This window comes from Protopterus annectens, chromosome 13.part0 (assembly GCF_019279795.1).
Source record: "Protopterus annectens isolate FY-2018-M chromosome 13.part0, PAN1.0, whole genome shotgun sequence".
Classification (NCBI taxonomy): Eukaryota; Metazoa; Chordata; order Ceratodontiformes; family Protopteridae; genus Protopterus; species Protopterus annectens.
This window is the reverse complement of record NC_056747.1, coordinates 284,598,262-284,619,717: the sequence shown is the minus strand read 5'-3', so window position 1 is coordinate 284,619,717 and position 21,456 is coordinate 284,598,262. Positions and strand designations below refer to the sequence as shown.

The 21,456-nt window shown below is 43.3% G+C and overlaps 1 protein-coding gene across 1 annotated transcript in view; it reads left to right on the top strand.

Moving 5' to 3' along the window:
• The window catches only part of ELL (elongation factor for RNA polymerase II), a 1,387,197-nt gene that overhangs the window by 681,931 nt on the left and 683,810 nt on the right, over positions 1-21,456 (top strand). The window contains exon 6 of the mRNA XM_044053846.1: positions 17,424-17,548. Within this exon, the coding sequence (XP_043909781.1) occupies positions 17,424-17,548 (125 nt within the window). The remainder of the gene's footprint in view (positions 1-17,423; positions 17,549-21,456) is intronic.

Genomic DNA, 21,456 nt, shown 5'->3' with positions numbered 1-21,456 from the left:
CAGCAGTGGGTCAGCAAGCCACAGTTGGCATGGATGCTTCAGGTTCCCAGAGAATGGTAGGCGGCTAGTTCCACTTATCTTGACAGACTTTATGGCTCAGTGAGTAATTAAAGACATTTACTTGGGAATGTTTCTAGTCCCTAGAAAGGAAAGAAGGAACATGGAGGCCAATTTTATGCTTAACAAGACTCTGTGTAACTTCCCGAAGGTCCCCAAGTTCAAGGTGTTAACTGTGTGTGGACTGCTACCTTTTCAGGTGTCCAGATGGTCACTTTGCAACTGAAAGATGCCTGCCTGCATTTCTCCATCCAGAAAGAGCTTAGGTATTTGTACTGAGGCTTTGCTTGGGGTTCTAAAAGTTCAGCTTATTTAATTTACCTTTTGGGTAGGCCACTGCGTCAAGAGTGTTTATCATATGTCTAATCACTGTTCTGGACACTTACAAACCTAATAAATAACATAGGCAAACTACTTTACAAAAGCACATTTGGCCAAGCCTGGAACAGACTCTTCCCAAAAATCTGCCATGTCAAAGACAATAACTGCTTCAAACTAGAACTGAAGACCTTCCTTGCAAATAGTAGCTCCTGCCCATCCCAGGACCCAACCTAATCAACCACAATACCCAAAAGCTTGTATCTCGGTGCACTATAGATAAACATGAAATCATTGCAGGCAATGAAAAGCTATCTTTAGCTATACTGTAAGTCAACTTTGTAAATTCCAACCTGTCTTCTACCATCTTGACTACTGTGCTTTCACTTCCTGTGAAGCGCAAGGCTATGCTCTTGCTCTTCATTTGCATAAATATTTAAACTTCTGCTATTTTTCTCAAAACTGTCTCTGCTCCTTTTATATACATCTATTATGTAACTGTAAAGCTTTACCATTGCCTTTTGTATAAACCTTTTATGAGTTTGGTAATTACTAATTGTACAGGACTAACTTTACCCGCGGTGGTGGTGCTGCAGTAGCGTTGTCGCCTCACAGTAAGATGCTGTCTGGTTCGATTCTCAGCTAGAGCGTCTTCTGCGTGGAGACATGCATGAATGGACTTACCTTCGTTGAAGGTTGTGCGTCAGGCCTGGCAAGCCGGTACATAAAAATCAACTGCCAATCATTAGTGGACCGGAGTTCCGCTGTGGCGACCCCTAGCCGGGAAAAGCCAAAAGACACAAACAAACAGGACTAACTTTGTAAGCAAGTGTGTATCTATATTTGTACAGCTGTGTATTTTCAGTAATGGTTAATCTTGATTATTACTGTTTCTGAAACTATCTACATTTTTGAAGCTTTTCTCCTCAGGTCTCCACTGAAAAAGGTTTTTTTTTTGGCCCAGCTGGACTAACCTGGTTAACAAGTGACCCACAGATAGTTCCGGCTGTTGCTTAATGAAGAATGCAAGGAATACATATCTTCCATTAGCTGGGATGATTTCCTTCTAAAGGCAAGCTCTTCAGATAACGTAATTGAATCCCTTGCCTTTGCTAAGGATCTTTTGGACTGCATGGGTTTATGATCAGTCTGCAAAAATCACAGCTGGCACCATTTCCAAAATTAGGGGTCTATATTAGATCAGCGAACGCTGATTGATCAAACTTATGTAAGCGAAAGCTTACAATCTCGAACTGTCAGAACAGTGATTTTTTTTTCCCTAGGGAAACAAATCGCTGATCCAAACACATACAACACAAGCACACCAAACAAACCGCAATCCACACATACGCCTAAAATCTGACACCTAGCCCTACACTTAACTATCCACTTACCTTAACCCTAACCCTAAGGTCCGTCACTATCGCACACTCACCCGCTCCCTAACCCTAACTCACCTAACCCACCCTAACCCTCACATCCACACAATCGCACACATACCTAACCTGCACCCTAATGCTAACTCACCTAACCTGACCTAACACACTCCTATCCACACAATCACACACTTACTGAACCAGACCCCTAACTTTCCACCACAGCACTGAAAATACCGAAGCAACAGAAACGGACAACCAAATTCTTTTCCTAGGAAAAAATATGGGTTTCTGTTGCTTCAATATTTTAAGCTTTCGCTTACATAAGTTCGATCAATCAGCGTTCGCTTTTTTAAGCTTTCGCTGATCTAATATAGACCCCAAAATTAGTCTTGCGAGGTTCCATTTTGGACACCTCGACACAGATCTTTCCTTCAGTAGGTCAGGGTAAACAGACTGACTTCCTAAACCTGGCAAGACAAATGATGGCCATGGTCAAAGAATTTCTAAGATCTCTGGGATTCATTGCCTTCACCATGCTAGTGACCCCCCCCCCCCCCAAATATGTGAAACTTAATTTTTTAAGTTGCCCCAAGTGGTTTGGGCTTCTAATACATGATAGGAATGGACTCAGTCCTGAGTTCAGGGTACAATTAGAGCTTCAGTCTTTCGTAAGAATCTTGTTTTCAAAGTCAGCAGTTCATATATAGTTACCTGTGTCATTAGCATATTAAGTATGCGTGTTACTTTTACAGTTGTAATTACATGGGAATCTTTATCCCATATTGCTCTAGTTTTTGCTTGCATATCCTGGTTATTTCATGAATTTGCCTGCCTCAGTGTTTAATGGTCATTTTATTTTTTTTTCTTTGACTACTAAATTTGGATGTTCTTCATCTCACATTGCTGCAGTCCTTACATATGGGTAGTCCCGCTGTCCTCGGTCGGCCCGAATACCAAAGTATTAGGCTGACGTCTGTCATGGGCGCTCAGATCTGACATCAGAGCGTCAGGGTATTAAAGCGCATGACCGACGTCATATCCTCACTCTTTTTTGCCGCATGGTCCGATGCAGAAGCAGCGTTTGCAAGTGCCGTTCGGCGTTCTGAAATTTTCGTATTCTGAGTTTCAGACCGAAACCAAGTTGGGCTAAGTACCCCGTTGGGGAATATTTTTGTTTTTTCTTGCCTCAGTTAATTCCGGATGTCAGAAAAAGTGAATAATTGTATTTCTTGTGGGAAACAGATACCGCATAGGGATTACCACTCTCTTTGTATTCCTTGTTTGGGACCTGAGCACGACGTAGTCGGGTGTCGCTTTTGTGCTAGGTTTAATAAGCGCACCATTAAACGTAGGTTAGATTGCGCTAGGCTTGTCTTCGGTAAGCGGTGTAATTATAATATGCCGTCGGATCCTCCGACGCCCGCTACCGCGAAGAAGCGCAAGGACAAATCTTTAAAGTCCAGACAGGATGAGTCGTCCGTTCCGGACGCCGGATCTTTAGAAACTACGGTGGAATCTGTGGATCCAGCCGAGGTTTCAGTTGGGTCTCAGGGGGAGGTTTTAATTTTGCAAGATGTGGCCTCTCAGGAGTCAGGTCAGGCTGAGGGGGCCTCTCAGGTTGCTGTTCTCCCTTCCTTGCCTAAGGTGGTTAGGCCTTCTCCTTCTGTCTCTAAGGCTCCTTCCAAAGGCAGGCCTGGTTTGCCTTCCACGGGTGTCAGTCCTAGTTCTGCAGGTTCTGTGCCTAAAAAACACATGCTTAAAATGGCAGAAGATTTAATTTCTTTAATCAGAGGTTCTATGCCCTCCTGATAAGAGGCCTAGGGTGGAGCCAGAGGTGGAAAGTTTGGAGCAGGCTTCAGATTACTCAGAGTCTTGCTGAAGACATTCAGGATTTTCCTCCTTATTCTGATTCAGACGCAGAGGATTCCACTCCTTCTGCTTCTCCTCCAGAGGATTTTGCTTTTTCAGAAACCCTGCATTCTATGAGGGAACATTTTAAATGGGAAGGTCAGGATTTCTCAGATTCCCGACAGAGGCTTAGGGAATTTTTGTTTTTACCACAACATAGGCCCTTGGCTATACCTCCTGTTTTGGATGTTGTTCAAGATGTTTTCTCCGAGGCTTCCCTTAATCCAGACTCTCTGCCTCCTGCGCCAGTTAAGCCAGACAGGTATTACAGAGTACCTGAGGCTCATAAATATCTGTATAAGAGTCCAAGGGCTGACCCAGAAACTATTAGCCAGGGACCTAAGGGTGTCAGGGCTTCTGTTGTACAGAATCCAGTTCTTATGGATAAAGATGCTAGAGCTTTGGATAGATGGGGTAAGAAAGTGTATACCTCTTCCACTTTAGCAATGAGGGCTTTGAATTGTCAGTTTCATATGTTGAAGTATCAGAATTTTCTCCTTACTCAACTAAAATCTAAAGTGGATGCTTTGGCAGAGGGCATAGAGTGTAAAGAATTACAGGATTTGGTACATGCCTCTGAACAGGTGGGTAAGCATTCTTTGCAGTGTGGTTTCGATGCTTTACAGGCTTCTTCCAGGGTGGCTGCCACTGGTTCAGTTATTCGCAGGCACGCCTGGCTTAAGGATCAGAATTTGTCAGAGCATGTTAAAACTAGAATTTTGGATGCTCCTTTACAGTCTGAAGTTTTGTTTGGTTCTCCTGTGGAGTCTGTCTTGAAGAAAATGGAAGACAAGGCTAAGTCTATGCAGACTGTTAAAGATTTTTTGCAGGTGCAGCCTCCTAAGTTTAGCAGGAATTGGCCTTCTAAGGGATGGGCTTATCCTTCTTCTGATTCACAGTCTAGGGGTAGATCTAGACGTGGTAGGGGCAGAGCTCAGAGTACTTTCAGGCCTAGAACGTGGAGTTCACCTGCACAATCTACAGGTGAGGGCAGGGGCCAGTCCTTTCGTAAACAGGTCCAATGACCTGCATTTTCAGCTGCCAGATTCTTCCTGTCTGGCAGCTCCTTTGGGAGGAAAGTTGGCACTCTTCAAGCAAAACTGGCTTTTAGTCACCCAGGACAAATGGGTGTTGGACATTATAGACCGAGGCTACAAGTTCTATTTCCATACATTGCCTCCTTTCAAAGGCATGCCAGACGTTCCTCCTCAGCAAAGGGTAGAGGCTCACAAGCAGATTTCTTTACTTCTTCAAATGGGGCTATACAGCAGGTCCCTCTGTCAGAAGTGGGCCTAGGATTTTATTCTCGCCTGTTTCTAGTACCAAAGAAAGGAAACACTTGGAGGCCGATTTTGGATTTATCTATCCTCAACACATACCTAGACATTCCAAAATTCAAAATGTTGACGTTGCAACAACTTCTACCTCTGTTGGGCAAAGATCACTGGATGGTAACTCTGGATCTCAAAGAGGCTTATCTTCATGTTCCTATCAGGCCCAGTTGCAGGAGGTACCTGCGTTTTCGGGCTGGGACTTTACATTATCAGTTCTCTGCATTGCCCTTTGGCTTATCTACTGCGCCCAGGGTGTTCACAAAGGTTCTGGCTCCAGTGATAGCCTTCTTACGGTTAAGAGGAATACAAATTTATCCTTGTTTGGACGATTGCCTGATTCTTGCTCAAGACAAGTACGAACTTCATCATCTACAGTATGTGATGGCAGTGTTAAGGTGCCTAGGGTATTCTGTGAACGAAACAAAGTCCAGTCTAGTACACTCTCAGGAAATGTGCTTTCTGGGTGTGAGACTGAATACAGCTTCCCAGATGGCTTTTTTGACCCCGGACAAGCAAAAGAACCTTACTCTTTACTTCCATCAATTGTCTCTATGGTCCAGGCTGACTGCAAGGACAGTCCTTCAAGCCTTGGGGTTCATGGCATCTTGTATTCTGGTGCTTCCCAATGCCAAACTGCATATGAGGAAGCTACAATGGTATCTCAAAAATGTATGGACACAACACTGCCAAGATCTGGACACTGTCATTCAAATGATACCTTGCATTCAAAAGGAATTTTTGTGGTGGGCTCAGGAATGTCACCTAAACAAGGGACTCTCTGTGACCCGACCAGAGGCGAGTCAGATTTTAACGACAGATGCCTCGGACAAGGCTTGGGGAGCACACCTCAATGGAAAATGGGTTCAAGACACGTGGCCTGCCAGACTTCAACATTTACATATCAACTTGAAGGAGATGTTAGCAGTCCAATTTGCATTGATGGCTTTCAAGGATTTACTTCACCCAGGGCAAGTGTTGATTCAGACAACACAACTGTCATGTGGTACATAAACAAGAAAGGGGGAACCCATTCGTATCCTCTTTGCAGGCAAGCAATGATTTTGTGGGAGACTGCTCTCAGTTTACACCTCAGTCTTCAGGCAAGGTTTCTACCAGGAGCACAGAACTCCTTAGCAGATGTTTTGAGCAGACAGATAGTGGATCCCCACGAGTGGAAATTGGATCCTCATGTATTTCGAAAATTGACAGTGATTTGGGGAACTCCAGACATAGATCTGTTCGCTTCTCCACTAAATTTCCAGTTGCCAAAGTTTTGCACAAAAATGTTTCATCCCACAGCTTGGAAAGTGGATGCTCTATCATTCAGTTGGAGCAATCTTCACGTCTATGCCTTTCCGCCTCTGCCTCTCCTCCCCAAGGTACTTTTGAAAGTCAGACAAGACAAGCCCTCCATGATTCTAATAGCTCCAGATTGGCCTCGACAGCACTGGTACCCTCTGCTGAGGAGTTTAGTACGGGAGCCTCCATGGCCTTTGCCTTCGATTCCGCACCTTTTGTCTCAGGAGGGCAATCATTTCCTCAATGTCAGAATTCAGTCCCTGCATCTAACAGCCTGGCATATTCCGTTCTAGAGCCTGGAGGGTCGCAGCTTCCACAACAAGTTTTGAATGTTATTTTGGAGGCCAGAAGGCCTAGTACAAGGAAAGTTTATGCTGATAAATGGAGGAGATTTTTAATTTGGAGCAAAACAAAGAGCTTTGATGTTTCCAGGCCTGATTTAAGTGTTTCTCTCCAATATCTTACAGAATTATTAGACAAGGGTTTGTCTTTCTCCTCTATAAAAGTTCATGCTGCAGCCATTTCTGCTCACTATGACTGTGACCCACCATTATTCTCTCATCCTTTGTTTAAGCAATTTCTTAGAGGGGCAAAGAACATAAGACCCCCACGTAGAGCTCCTACTCCTGCCTGGGATCTCAATTTTGTGTTGGAAAAACTTACTTTACCTCCTTTTGAACCTGCAGCTACTGCTGAGTTAAAGTTTTTGTCTTGGAAGACTGCTTTTTTGTTGGCTATTACGTCTGCTAGAAGGGTTTCTGAATTACAGGCTCTAATGGCAGTTGAACCCTTCCTAATTTTTCATAAGGATAGGGTATCTCTGCGTACTAACCCTACTTTTATGCCTAAAGTGGTTTCAAATGTGGCCTTGAACCAATCAATTCATTTGCCTACTTTTTATGCAGATCCCCAAAATAAAGGGGAGAAAATTCTGCACACTTTGGATATTCACAGGCAGTTACGTTATTATTTGAGCAGGACTAAAGGGTTCAGACAGTCTCAGCAGTTGTTTGTTTCTTTTGCTTTGGGTTCTCAGGGGAAACCTGTGTCAAAACAAACTATTTCTAAGTGGATTGGCTTTTGTATTGCTTTTTGTTATTCTCATCATGGTAAGGAGATTCCGGCTGGAATCAGACCTCACTCCACTAGGGCTACTGCCACTTCTACAGCTTTTTAAGGGGAGTAGCTACTAAAGACATTTTGGAAGCAGCTACTTGGAGTTCAGTGCATACTTTTTCTAAACATTACCACCTTCCTCTTTATTCCAAATCTAGGGCTGGGTTTGCCACTGCAATCTTACAGGGCATTTTGGCAGCTCCCAATGCTTTATGATTTTGCCAGCCTCCCTTTACCTCTGCTTTGGGATTCTACCCATATGTAAGGACTGCAGCAATGTGAGATGAAGAACATAGTACAAGTTTTGTACCTACCATAAATGTAGATGTTCGAAGATCCACATTGCTGCAGTCCAATTTACCCTCCCTCCTTCCCCTCTGTAGTTTGGAATGGTTGTATGGTTGGGGTGGTAGCTGTTATTTGTACATGCCTTTTGGGAAGTATTCTATTTTTGGCTGTGGCCTTTCTTTTTAGGGCCTTCTGACATCTGGGGCAAGAAAAGACTGAGGATATGACGTCGGTCATGCGCTTTAATACCCTGACGCTCTGATGTCAGATCTGAGCGCCCATGACCGACGTCAGCCTAATACTTTGGTATTCGGGCCGACCGAGGACAGCGGGACTACCCATATGTAAGGACTGCAGCAATGTGGATCTTCAAACATCTACATTTATGGTAGGTACAAAACTGTACTTTTTCCTGCTTATTTTAACTGTTGGTATTGTGTGATTGTTTGACCAGAAATTAATTTTCAGTAATTCTTTGTATTTTGTGTTTCCAATTCTTTTCAGCTACCTTTATGTTGTAGTGTTTGCACAATCTTACCTGCAGCAGTCTTGCCACATTGTTGTGCTTTTCAGTACTCAGACATGAGTATATTGCATCCAGCGACCAGATGTGCTGTTTCTAGTTTTATATTACAAAACCTGGAATGTGAAATTGTTCAATCTCGACGTTCATTCTTTACTGATGGGTTTGGAGCTGATCCCTCTGCTCCGATATGGCCAATTGCAAAGCTCGAGGTCTTCAAATAGGTTGAGGGCAAGTCACTATCCTATGATGCACCTGTGAATTACCTCAGATCTAGTTTGCCGCTGCAACAGATCGGAGGTTTTGATTTAGCTTGGGCCAGATAAGCAACATTTTCATTAAAATTTTCTTAAGTTTTTTGATAGCTAGTATAGTAGTTATCATTGTTTTATAAAGCTCTTATAGATTTCAATGTGTTTTGCTTCCCATTTACTGTGTTTTCTTTTATAATTCTAGTTGGCCTGTCTTAGGCCTGGTTAGTAGCAGTTCTTTCTAGGTATGGTCTGTCTAGCCTTTGAGTTTTTATACAAGGCTTTGTACAGTAAACTTTAGTTATATAGATAGATTATTGCCTTGTGTTATTTAGTGACCTTCGTCACATTTTCTTGGATAGTTGTATTTATCAGAGTTCTGTGTGGTCTGTCTAGCCTTCTGTATTTTAGATAAGGTTTAGTAGTTTACTTATTTAGATAAGGTTGTTGTTTATCAGCAGCTGTCTTTTTTTTGCATGGTCTGCTTGTGTGGTATTACATTTTGTGCGTGTGTTTAGCCTGCTGTTATTAAGGCTTGCCTGTACTTTTCTATTGAGAAAATGTACTGTTGTAGTTTTTTGTGTGGTAACAGTAAATATTTTCTATCTTTACTATGGCTGATCAAGATAAGCACCCCAAGTCTGGGTTCAAAAAGTGCCCAAAGTGTGGCCAGAAAATGTCAGTCACAGACAGTCATGTTAACTGTGTACATTGCCCAGGGGCTCTGCATTTGCAAGACAATTGTGCCATTTGTCATTCCTTCTCCTCTAGGGTCCTACAGGAAAGGAAGAGGAAACTGATCGATAGAGGCTTGTTGAAGCCTTCTTTTCAGGAAGTTTGAGTGACCAGGATGGCTCCAGTAGGTACTCAAAGTCTTCCAAGACATCAGACTAAAAAAAAATCAAAGAAATCATCGACTTTGGCTCGACTGCCCTTGGAGCAGACCGTCTTTTCCTTTCGGAGCCGGTCTCCAAAGTGCCAGTATGTCCTGTTCTTCAGTCGGTGCCACCTTGGGTACAGTCGTCTCGATCATCTGTCAGCCTGTCGGATTTGAATGTGGATTGTGTGGTACAGAAGCTGTTGTCGGCACTGGCATTAGCCAAAATGTTATTGGCTTTGACCCAAATGGCTTTGGAGCCAAAGACCATTACACCGACTATTACTATTCCTCCTCCAAGCCATACTGGTCCTTTGGAACCACAGGAGGCAGACCTGATGTTTCTGGAACCCTCAGAGCTGATGCCTGCTCCAGTGTCTTAGGCTCCGTGTACTCTGATGTCCTTGGTGCCTATCGAGGACTCTAGGAGCCAACGCACTCTGGTCTATTCCGGGGAAGACGGTTGGACTGACTTGTTGGTTCCGACTTTGCCTCTCGGGGCCTCTGCTCAGATGAGCTCAGCTCCTGGCTCGGAGCCCACTGTTCCGGTGCCAGGGGTGTCGACTGTTTCCTCGGATCCGTTGGCTCCTTCGCATAGGAGCAGGGTGCTTTCGATGCCATGAGGAGAGTCATGTCCCCTAGGACATTCTCTACCTCAGGTCTGCCCTCGTCCTCCCCAAAAGTGCTCGTGTCTGCTTCTGCATCACATGTCCTCACTAAGCGTAGAGACCCCAGAGCCTCAGGAAGCCCCAATGGGTGGCCCCTGCTCTTCCGAGACCTCACTAGAGGCCCCCACTGATGAGGTTCCCAGGAAGAGATTGTGCAAGAGGAAGCACCTAGACTCCCCTCAGGAGTCTTTCACATCAGACGCTGACTTACATGAGTCAGAAGGGTTCCCACGATCCCCCTCTGAGGATATCCCCTTCGCTGACATACTTGAAATCATTAGGCAGAGGGGTGATTGGCAGTCCAAAAGCCCTACTGAGGATGAGTCTGTTCTCCTGAAGGCTTTCGGGTCTCAGCCATCCACCTCTTGGGTGTCTCCTCCCTTCAGTGAGCTGATGCAGCTGGTCCCACAAAGGGCATGGGAGTCTCTGGATACTATGGAGCCTGTCCCTAGGAGGCCTAATAAATTTATTTTTCCCCATTTGACAAAACATTTTTAACTAAAGGTGTTCCAGTTGATGCCATGGTGGTGGCGGCGGCCACCAAGAAGGAAATGTCTGAGACTTCCTCATCTATTCATCCTCCTAACAGAGACTCCAGGATTATGCATAGATATGGGAAGCGTTCAGTTCAGTGACCTTTGCTGTCTGTTCGATCAACTACTTAATCCATTTCACTAGGTTGCAAAGAGATCTCCTTAAGGAGTTGGGAGATGCTCTTCAAGGTACAGTAGCTGCAGGGACCTCCGACAAAGTTGCTGCCCAGCTTGCTACCCTAAATTCTATTGTCAACTCATCCATGCGTCTCGTATCCTATGCAGCTGATGGGAGCAAGTAGGGCAGCGGGTACATGAATCACTCTCTTAGGAGACATTCCTGGATGTGCTTATGTTCTTTCGTGGAACTTTTCATGTCATCCTTCGTACACACTCCCTTTGATGGCTCGTCCCTTTTTGGGCCTAAAGTGAAGGAAACCTTAACCAGGTGTGAACAGGACGGAAAGACTGTCTGCCATTGTGGTCTGTTTTTCCACCCCTACCAGACCCTGTCCCAAAGGTCAATGGGGAGGACAAATGTGGTTCCGAAAAGTCCAAGGAGCCTTTCAGGACACACGTGGTGAACCCCCGACCAGGGGCAGAGGAGAGGGTAATAATGGAAGACACTGCCCTCGCGGCACAGGGGGTCCACAACATCAGGGTGACAGATCACTTCTCTGGGAAGCCCTACCAGGGCTTCTGAGAGGAGGCCCAACTGTCCTGCTCTGGAGGCAGTCGGGGGTCGCTTGTCTTTGTACCCAGACCCCTGGCTCAGAATAACAAAAGGCATCTAGGTACAAAGTATCATTTTCAGAAGGTATTTCGTTCCATTTGCCACTCCCCCCATTGTAATAAAATCCCAGACGTTCCACCCAGTTACAGGGAACAGGCAACTATAGAGGTCCAAACGATGCTAGCAAAAAGAGTCTTCCAACCAGTCCCAGCAGACCAAACAGAATCCGGAACTTACTCAAGATTCTTTGTGATTCCAAAGAAGACAGGGGACTGGAGACCCATATTGGACCTCAGCAGACCGAACCAATACGTAAAGAGAGAAGTTTCAGATGGTCACACTTCAGTCTATACTTCCCTTTTTAGGGAAAGACAATTGGATGTGCTCAATAGATCTCAGGGATGCGTACTACCATATAAAAATGGCCAGGCCATCCAGGGATCACTTGCACTTCCGGCTGGGAGCCAATCATTACCAGTTTTGAACCTTACCCTTTGGTCTTACTACAGCCCCCAGAGTGTTCACCAAATGCATGGCAGTGGTTACGGCTCACCTGAGACATCTGGGATTCTAGGTGTTTCCGTACCTAGATAATTGGCTCCTTACCGCCACCACCAGGCATCAACTCATTCAGGTCAGGGAGTCCACTCTGTCACTCTGCAATCATCTGGGCATTGCAATCAACTCCGAAAAATCTGCCTTGTCGCCATCGCAGCATATCGTTTTTATCGGGGCAGAGTTGGACATTACCACCACCACTCTAAGACTTCCAATGGAAAGAGTCCTTCTCATTAGTCAACTTGTCAGCATACTGTTATCAAAAGACAAAGCACCAGCATTGGAAGTTCTGAAAGTATTAGGCATGATGGCAGCAGCAATTCTAGCCATACCACTAGCTCAGATGCACATGCGGGTTCTTCAGTGGCTGTTGTTTACTCAATGGTTTTACCAAGAGCTACCCATGAATACACTATAATGATCACAAATTCTTGCAAGAAGAACCTTCAGTGGTAGTTGACCTCACTTCATGTCATGATAGGACGCCCATTTGTGCTACCCCCTCCAGCAGTCACTGTGAACCACGGATGCTTCCCTGATAGGGTGGGGGGGCATTTTCAGGGAAAGACTGCCCAAGGCACATGGACCGACCAGGAGACACATCTGCATATCTGTGTCCTAGAGATGAGAGCAGTACTTCTGGCGTTGCAGTACTTTTCAGGGCTCTCTTCCTCTGGGCACGATTGCGATTCAGACAGACATGTCGATGGTCTGGTATTTGAACAAACAAGGAGGAACCAGATCTTATCCCCTTTGTCGAGAGGCTCCCAGAGTTTGGGAGTGGGCTGTTTCCACCCAGCTCTTTCTGTTGACAATGCATATCCTGGGGAGATCCAACGTGATAGTGGACAAAACTGAGCAGGGCAATCTTGTTGCCCCACGAGTGGTCCCTCAAGAAAGAAGTTGCGGACAGGATATTTTACAGGTCGGGCCAGCCTTGATGCGACCTTTTTGCCAGTCACATGAACACGAAATGCAGAAGCTATTTTGCCCTGATCCCCCTCCCGGAGAAGCCCCAAGGGACGCACTCGTACACGATTGGCCTCCGGGTCTCCTCTATGCATTTCCACCAATCCCGTTGATACCCAAAGTTCTACAGAAAGCAAAATCCCTGGGAAGGACCATCATGCTTATAGCACCTCACTGACCTAGTCAGATTTGGTTCTCCTTCCTTCGACTTCATCTTGTGGAGGATCCTTGGATCCTGGACCCAGTTCCAGACCTTCTGACACATTCGTCGGGGGACCTTCATCCTTCTTTGCAGTCCCTGAAGCTGACAGCTTGGCTGCTCCAGTTCCCCATCATAGCCAGGTTTCATAACCTTTCCAATGCGACAAAAAGATCCTTTTGACCTCTCATGAATCTTCTACCAGAAAGCTATATCTGAGCAAATGGAAGAAATTTTCTATATGGGCCTCTAAAAATAATATTGATCTTTACCAAGCTCCTATGGCTTCCATATTAGAATTCTTGACTATGATTTTCAACAAAGGAGCTGCAGCAGCAACAGCTTGGGTTCAATTGGCTGCTATTTCTAATTTTCATCTTGGATTTGGAGGTTTGAATATCATGTCTCACAAGTTATCCAAAGCATTTCTCAAAGGGACCTTTCATATTAGACCACCTGTGAAATCTCCCTATTCTCCATGGAATCTAAATTTTATGCTCTCAATGTATAATTCTTCCACCATTTGAACCAGCTTGTGATCTCAGATTTTTGTCTTGTCCCTGTTTGATATTTCATGCTGACAGAATTTCACTTAGAACAAATCCCTCATTCTTGCTCAAAGTTTGCACTGAAACTAATCTCAACCAAGTTATTGATTTGCCAGTTTTCTTCCCTAATCATTCTAACAAATTAGAGTATATGCTGCACAAACTTGATGTTCACAGACAGCAAAGATTTTATTTGGCTAGAGCAAAAGATTTCAGGAAATCAGACCAGCTCTTTTGTTTCATTCTCCGACTCCAGAAAAGGGAGACCAGTGGCTAAAACAGCTCTGTTTAAATGGTTATCTGATTGTATCACCTTTGCCTGTTCAGCTGCCAATATGCCTTTGCAACACGCGATTAAAGCGTAGTCAACTAGAGCAGTTTCTACATCTGCCTTTTCTGCCAGACTTCCCATTAATAACATTTGTGCAGTAGCCACTTGGTCAAAACCTCTTACCTTTATCACTCATTAGAAAGTTGACAAGGCCTCCAAGGACAGGACCTCCTTTGGATCCACGGTCCTGAGAAATATACTCCCGTGAGACACCCGAGATGGATGTTGCTTGGGACGCTACCCATCAGTAAAGAATGAATGGCGAGATTGAACAACTTCACATAAAGAAGTTATGTACTTACCATAACGTTCCATGTGAGTTGTACATTTCACCTTCATTCTTACGTCCCTCCCTCCTACCCCCCTCCTGGGCTTGATAGGTGATCAAGATGCTGGATCCAGTCAAACCTTCTCTTCCTTTTTCTCTAGGAATGTAACAATGACATATGGTATTAGTATACGCAGCAAACAAGATCTGAGGTAATTCACAAGTGCATCATGGGATAGGGACTTGTCCTCAAGCTCTTTGAAGACCTCGAGCTTTGCAATTGGCTGTATTGAAGCTGAGGGATCGGCTCCAAACCCATCAGTAAAGAATGAAGGCGAGATGAACAACTCACATGGAACGTTATGGTAATTACATAACTTCTTTTTTGTTTGCATCACCCAGAGTTTGTCACTTTTCTAGTTTGTGTATGTAGTCTACTATCTTGAGCTGGCATTATTAGCCTTTCATCTTTTGGTTTAAATTCACTTGTCTTCAGCCATTCGTGCATAAAATCTTGTTCAATATGTGGTTCTTTCAGGAGTTCCAGGAGCCCTGTGTACTTGCCGCTTAATTGGGAGGCTTTCCAGTTTTTTCCCTCTAGTTTTGATCTTTGTATTTTTTTCTTTGTTTTTTGGCACTTTCTTTTGCTGCCTGTTTTTTTTTTTTTTGTATAATGCTTCTGCTAGTCTGAAACTTTCCATGAGGAAAGACCATGGGTATCTCGCATCATTATGAGGCCAGCATTTTCAACCCATAGATCACTGGATTCCATTATTTCTTCTTGTAGTAAAGGAACTACAGTGGCGAATAAAACAAATCTGCTTGAATTCCAGACTTCCACTCCTACATGAAGGACCTAATCAGACCATTTCCACAGATGCATCAGATCTGAAATGGAGGGGGGATGAGGCTTCTTCTCAGGCTCTTTCTCTCAGAAAAAGTTTCACTTGTGTGTTAAAATGTTTGCATTAGTTCGGAGGTTAAAGTCTGTAAGCCAGCTTTGGACAGAAGGGACCTTAAAGGCTGTGACTGACCCCCCCCCCCCCATGTCAAGTGATACATCTATAGGCAAGAGGGAGCAGCTCTGCATGCTGGCTTTGACAGCATAGGAACTGGCAGTACAGCACAGTGTCTGTCACAGCAAACTGTATCCCATCAGAGCAAAATACAGTAACAGACAAGCTTAGCAGGACAAAGCCTTTCATGAACGATTGCTGTAGTGGCGCCTTCTAGACCTTGTCAACAAATGGTGTGTGGGGGGAACATTACAGACAGGAACTTGTTTGCATCTTCAAAGGCATTAAAAATCAATTCCATTCAAGAAACCACTGCAGGGGAAGCATGCATAGCAGATGCTGTTTTGTAAAATTGGTGGAGATATTTGTTGATGCCTTCCCACTCTTCCCCCTTGCATTGCAGAAAAGTATAGCCGATACCGTTTCTGTAAAATGGAGATATTTATGCCTTTCCCATCCTTCCCCTTGATTACCAGGGTAATCCAGAATGTGAGGGGAGGACAATTGCAGAATGAGTTTGATAAACCTTTTCTGGCCTTTACAACATTGGTTCTCTCTGCTAAAGGAATTAGTAGAAGGGTAATGCTAGCCTCTTTCTAACAAATGACTTACTGACACAGAGCAAAGGGGTTCTCTCAAACGGTCCCAATATAATGGCTCTGCAGCTCAAAGCTTGGATGATAGGATTTTAATGCTGTTCACTCACCAGTGCTATGATTAAGTGCTTACTATCACAGAGCCGAGGAAACCTACCACCAGGAAAATGCGTTTGGCTAAATCAAAGAAGTTTTCTTATGGTGCTAGGGAGAAGTGAGGGCACCCATGTGTCTTCAGTACCTTAGTGGACATCTGAAGGCAGGCCTGGCTTGCACTTCCATCAAAGTCCATTTTGATACCATCTCAGCCTACCTCTCCCGTGATCGTTGTCTGTCTAGTCAACTCCCAGGAAATGTTTTCTTACAGTAACCCCCCCAGACCCGAGTTACACCCTGGAAAAAAAGTCTTCTCATTATGGGTAGCCCATTGGGTGTTTTTATGAACAAAGTATAAATGTAACTATTTAGTTCTTTAGAGATGCTAATATAGCTTAGCACACCAAGGTAAAGTAAAACGGATATGGTATGTTCAGACCTGCTGGATCAGCACAGCTTTGTCAAAATTTGATGGAGAAATGTTCATTTTTTTCTACTCTGTGCAAAGTGAGGTAAAACCTGCCCTCATGCATTGGATCACCCTCTGCATCTTTTCTCTCTGTATAAACTACTTTATATCATCTCAGGGCATATTGTCATCAAAACAAACTTTATGCATCTAGATGTCAAACAAGCATACAGTTAGCAGTAAATAAAATTATTCCAATTTCTCGCTTTACTGCATGTAGGTATCACTCTGAACTCCAACCTTTAAATATTGTATACATTTCCACATTGCTTTAAATATTGGTGTTTCTTGCTTCTCCCTTTCTGTGTGTATTTACTTTTGATATGCATCTGTTGTCATATGATGCATTTTCACTTGTGTTACCTTTGTTTTTATGGTGTTAAGCACTTTGCTTCTCCGAAGCCTGGGGTCATGGTTGAAAAAGGTCAGTTGACCAGTCCACCTACCCAGCCACCACATTTCAAATTAATTTAAATGTTTGAGCTAGTGCACAAATGCAGAGGAATGCTATTCTTTACTTTCAGCATCTTAGGTTTTGTGGAAACAAATTGTGGTCATTGGAAGAAAGGAGCGTTTGAGAGTGAAGGACCAATTTCACTGTCTTTGGCAGGGAGAATGGTTTACTGACTGAACTTTGTTTGGGACTTTGAAGGCCAACAGGGTAGCTTTATATCTTGGAAGGAATGAGGTCATGGCTGATATTTTGTACCATATAATAAAATGTTCATATATTGTGCTGCTATCTCTACACATTAGGCTTCCAAGGTGTATCAGAAAATGTTATGACATTTACTTGTCCATCATTATCTTTACCCAGTTAGTTTTTAGTTGATTTCTACTTACCCCCAGCACAACTACTGGAAGTAAGCCAAAGATTTGTCTAGTCTTTACTGAGAAGAAACAAAAGCGTGCAATATTTGTCAAGGCATTCTTGGATGCTTTATTGGAGGTGTGGGGTATGGTTTGAAAAATAGGAGAGGTGTAATGCTTTGTTTCAGGATGGTGCTAGACAAAAGTAGTAAATATATTTCAAGCAGTTGCCATTTAGGTAGTATACACAATTTTTTTTTTTTTTTTTTTTTTTTTTAGGTGGCGAATTTGAATTCCAAGGATAATACATACACACTTAAAGACTGTATGTACAAGGAAGTACAGACTGACTGGCCTGGATACTCCGAAGGCGATCAACAGCTTCTCAAACGAGTGCTTGCCCGGTACCATCTGTTTCAGACCATTTTATCAACATTTTTCTAAGGAGTCTTCACTGCGTATGGTCTTTGCCAGCTGTTAAGTCTCCTTATTGAAAAGTAAATGCTGATAAGGGCAGCAGCAGTAGAAAAGGAGTTTGGCACATAGCTTCTTTTTTTTTTTTGCCATACCTGCTATGAAAGCTTTAGTGGCAGGATGTAAATGAATCCGTTAAGAACAAGCAAAGTGTAAGTTTGGCATTTGACATTTTAAAGCTTTACCATAGTTATGGCTTGTAATACAAAAAAAAAATAACTGGTGGATATTTAATGCTGCCAGTGCCCAAGGAAGGTGACTCCTTCTCAAAAAAAAAAAAAAAAAAAAAAAAAAAAAAAAGGCTGTTTTTGTATAATCCTACTGCTGCTGTGGTATTGCCGTTGATTGTGCCATGTGACCTATTGCACATGTATGAAATGTTACACCTGTTATACAGCATTTATATTTGGTGGCTGCTTTTCAGCAAAATTTGGTTGGTCATATTTGTGTATTTGGTAGGATATTCTTTTTGCAGTCTTTTATAGGCATGTGGTTGGTCATTGTAACTGATTAACAGTTCTTTCAGCAGGGTCTAGCTTGTAAATCCATAGGGGGGTTTGATTAAACCCCCTTTCTCTAACAGTACATGGCCATGCTACTACATGCTGAGCATGCTGGTCGCTTAGGACGAGCTGTGACCACCAGGAGCAATGACTCCTGTATCACAGACGATGATGCAGAGGGAGATTTTTGAGACTTTGCTCTTAACATCTGTCTGGTTATAAAAGTGTTTAGCATGACCTATAACAACATATAAAAGTTCATTCTTTGCCACTCACTTCCCAGCATCTAGTTGTGGACATTAAAGGGAACAAGGTGGACCTGTGATCACATGTGATGGTCAAATGTGTGAACACTGCAGTTTATTTAATTTCTTGTCTATTAATTCGGTGACTGTAACGCCTCTGAGAATTACACGTACTCTAAGGTACAGCAGTCTTGGTGTAAGTAACGGGTACAGAGGGCAAATTGCCAAGAAGGAAGAAAATCTTTTGCACACTGGAATGTCGGACGTATTTATGAAAATGTAATTATGCAGGTATATAGACAAGACATTTTTCTTGGGACAGCATAAACCAAATTACTAACTGGACCATTATAGTGCATATACTTTACCAAGTACTTTAGTTTGAGTAGAAGTAACCTAGAGCCCCTAACCAAAAAGTGCACCTTATTTACTGTGTTAATTTTCCTGTAATAAACCATGCAAAATTCTGGTGGCTTAAAATCATCCTGGATGCATGTTCTTAAATATGCTTTAGCTTGTACTTTGCTGCTTGGGTCATTCAGTATACAACTGCAAACCCGTGAGGTATCAGGCATAGCACTTAAAACTTAAATCATAGCTTTTCTTCAGTAAAATTTTCAGCACATTGCAAAAAGTGGTGCAGAGTAATTGTAGTTTAGAGGCAAATTTTTTTATTTATTTATTTTTTTTCTTAACTGTCCATCCTGTTTGTCAGAGTAAGTGACAGTGACCTCCCCCCACCAGTAACTGCACTTGAGAAGCAGTAACAGAACATCCAATAGTAAGGCAAGTATTTCACTCCCATGATCCCTGTTCTGCAAATAGCTCATTAGTTGTGATCAGGAGGCTAATTAATTCCCTTATTTCCTGAAATCTTCCAAAGTTGGAAACCACTTGCTTTCCTGAAAATTTTTCATATTTTAAGACGCACCAAGTTTTGCAGTGACTTGTAAATGATCCAAGTTATAAGAAAATGTAAAATATGAAAGATCTTTGTTAGGCAGTAGCCTATGCACAGGTATTAGTCTTATAAGTCTGTTTGGTGATGCTGGTTTTATTTTGAAGATTTATAAAAGCAAAATGTTATTCTCTTTGCCAAAACGTACTGGTATTAAGGTCAGACAAATAGTTATCTCTCTAAGTGTACACAATAGACCCCAGGGTATTATAATGTAGGAGAGTTGGTTATCTGTTTGAAAGCTTTTAAATAATGTATGACAAAATGGGTAAGTTACTGATATTTTATGATATTTTACAACATATACAAGTTGTGCATGTAACTTTACAATGTTTCAAAGCAATGAGAATCTGTAAAACCATGCATATTAGGTGGTATATCATTGGCTGAATTGTTTTGCTTTAATGTGCGTTAAGCATGGTTAGCCTGTAAGTTGCACAACTTGTACAGTACTAATACAGCAAAGAAATATTGTTAATATTTGTATTTACTTTACTAAACATTTATATATCAGAATGTCTTCACTTTAACCGCATTTTAAAGTAATTCTTTTTTTTTACTGACACCACCTTGTTTGTTGACTTAGCATGATAGCATCACACTCCATTTTTATCTTAATGTAATTGTAGAAAATTATGTTCTTCGTGTTTCACTGTTGCAGTCATCACCTGTGGGTTATCCCTGCTGAGGTAGCCTTCGGCCGGCCCGTATACCAGAGTTAATGGTTTTCTGCCTTGGCTGCTGTTGCCTGTAGTCTGACGTCAGGTTGTCAGTGCTATAAAGCAAGGCAGCCGATGCCATTACATCAGGCTTTCTTGCTGTGGAGCCCGTAGCAGAAGCAGTTCGCAAGTGTGGCGGTCGGTTGCTACCAGAGTTTGAATTTCAGCTGAAAACGTCTAAAGCTAAGTACCCTGTTGGGGATCCTTTTTTCTTGCACTAACCGATGTCTGAAAAAGTTAACAATCGTCTCGCCTGTGGCAAGCAGATTCCACACAGAGACTTCCATTCATACTGCGTCACTTTAAGCCCAGACCACAACGTCCCCCATTGCTTGTTCTGTGCCCTCTTTAACATGAGAACCATTCACTGTAGAGCTCTTATTGTAGGCAGGTATTTTCTTCCATCTTCGCATTCCGAAATGGCATCAGTCAGCCAACAATCCGTGGACATTCCAAAAAATGCAGAGATAAAGATAGAGACAAGACCGCACAAGGCTAAGCCTTCTGACGACTCTACCGCTAAGTAGGTCGTCAGTTCTCCGGAATTCAGTGAAGCCCAATTCGATATCTTTACAGGCCTCTACCAAGACCCTTTCGGAGTCAGTATGTCACAGAAATCTTCCTAGTCTTCCGAGCCTGTGGCGGTTTCTGCCTTGGTTGGGTCTGGAGCTGCAACGCATGCACCAGCTTCCGAGGAGGCCTCCCGCACTACCGAATGTAGACAAAAAAAGATGTCTTCTCATCTGAATACCATTTCTCTCAGACCAATGGATACTCTTGGGTTTAGAAGTCAGGCCACTTCTAGAAAATCTGCCTCAAGTCACCATCTTGCACCTGCTCCACCACCCCAAGCACAAATGCTTAAAATGGCGTATCATCTCATCTCCCTTATCAGGGGTAGTCAACCCACAACTTCTAAAAGGAAAAGACACCCATCTCCAGAAATTGACAGAACAGGATTCTGAGGAATCTGACTCTTCAGATTTTGCAGAGGAACGGCAACCTCTGACTTCTTACGAGGATTCAGATGCAGAGGAATCCATTCCTTCTGCCTCCCCACCAGAAGACCTTTCTTTTGGAGAAACCCTTCACACCCTCAGGGAACATTTCCCATGGGAATCTCATGATTTCCCCCAGTCTAAGAAAAGACTTAAGAGTTTCTGGACCTGCCCCAGCACAGATCCCTGGCCACCCCCCCTCTTTTAGAAGTGGTGGATGATGATTTCCATGAATCCAGCTTAGCCCCGGACGCCCTCCCACCTGCTCCCAGTAAACCTGACCGGTATTACAGAGTACCAGATTCTCACAAATGCCTGTACAGAAATCCTGCTGCAGACCCAGAGGCCATTACACAGGGACCTAAAGGAGCTAAGACTAGTTCTGCCAAGAATCCTATTCCTTCTGACAAAGATT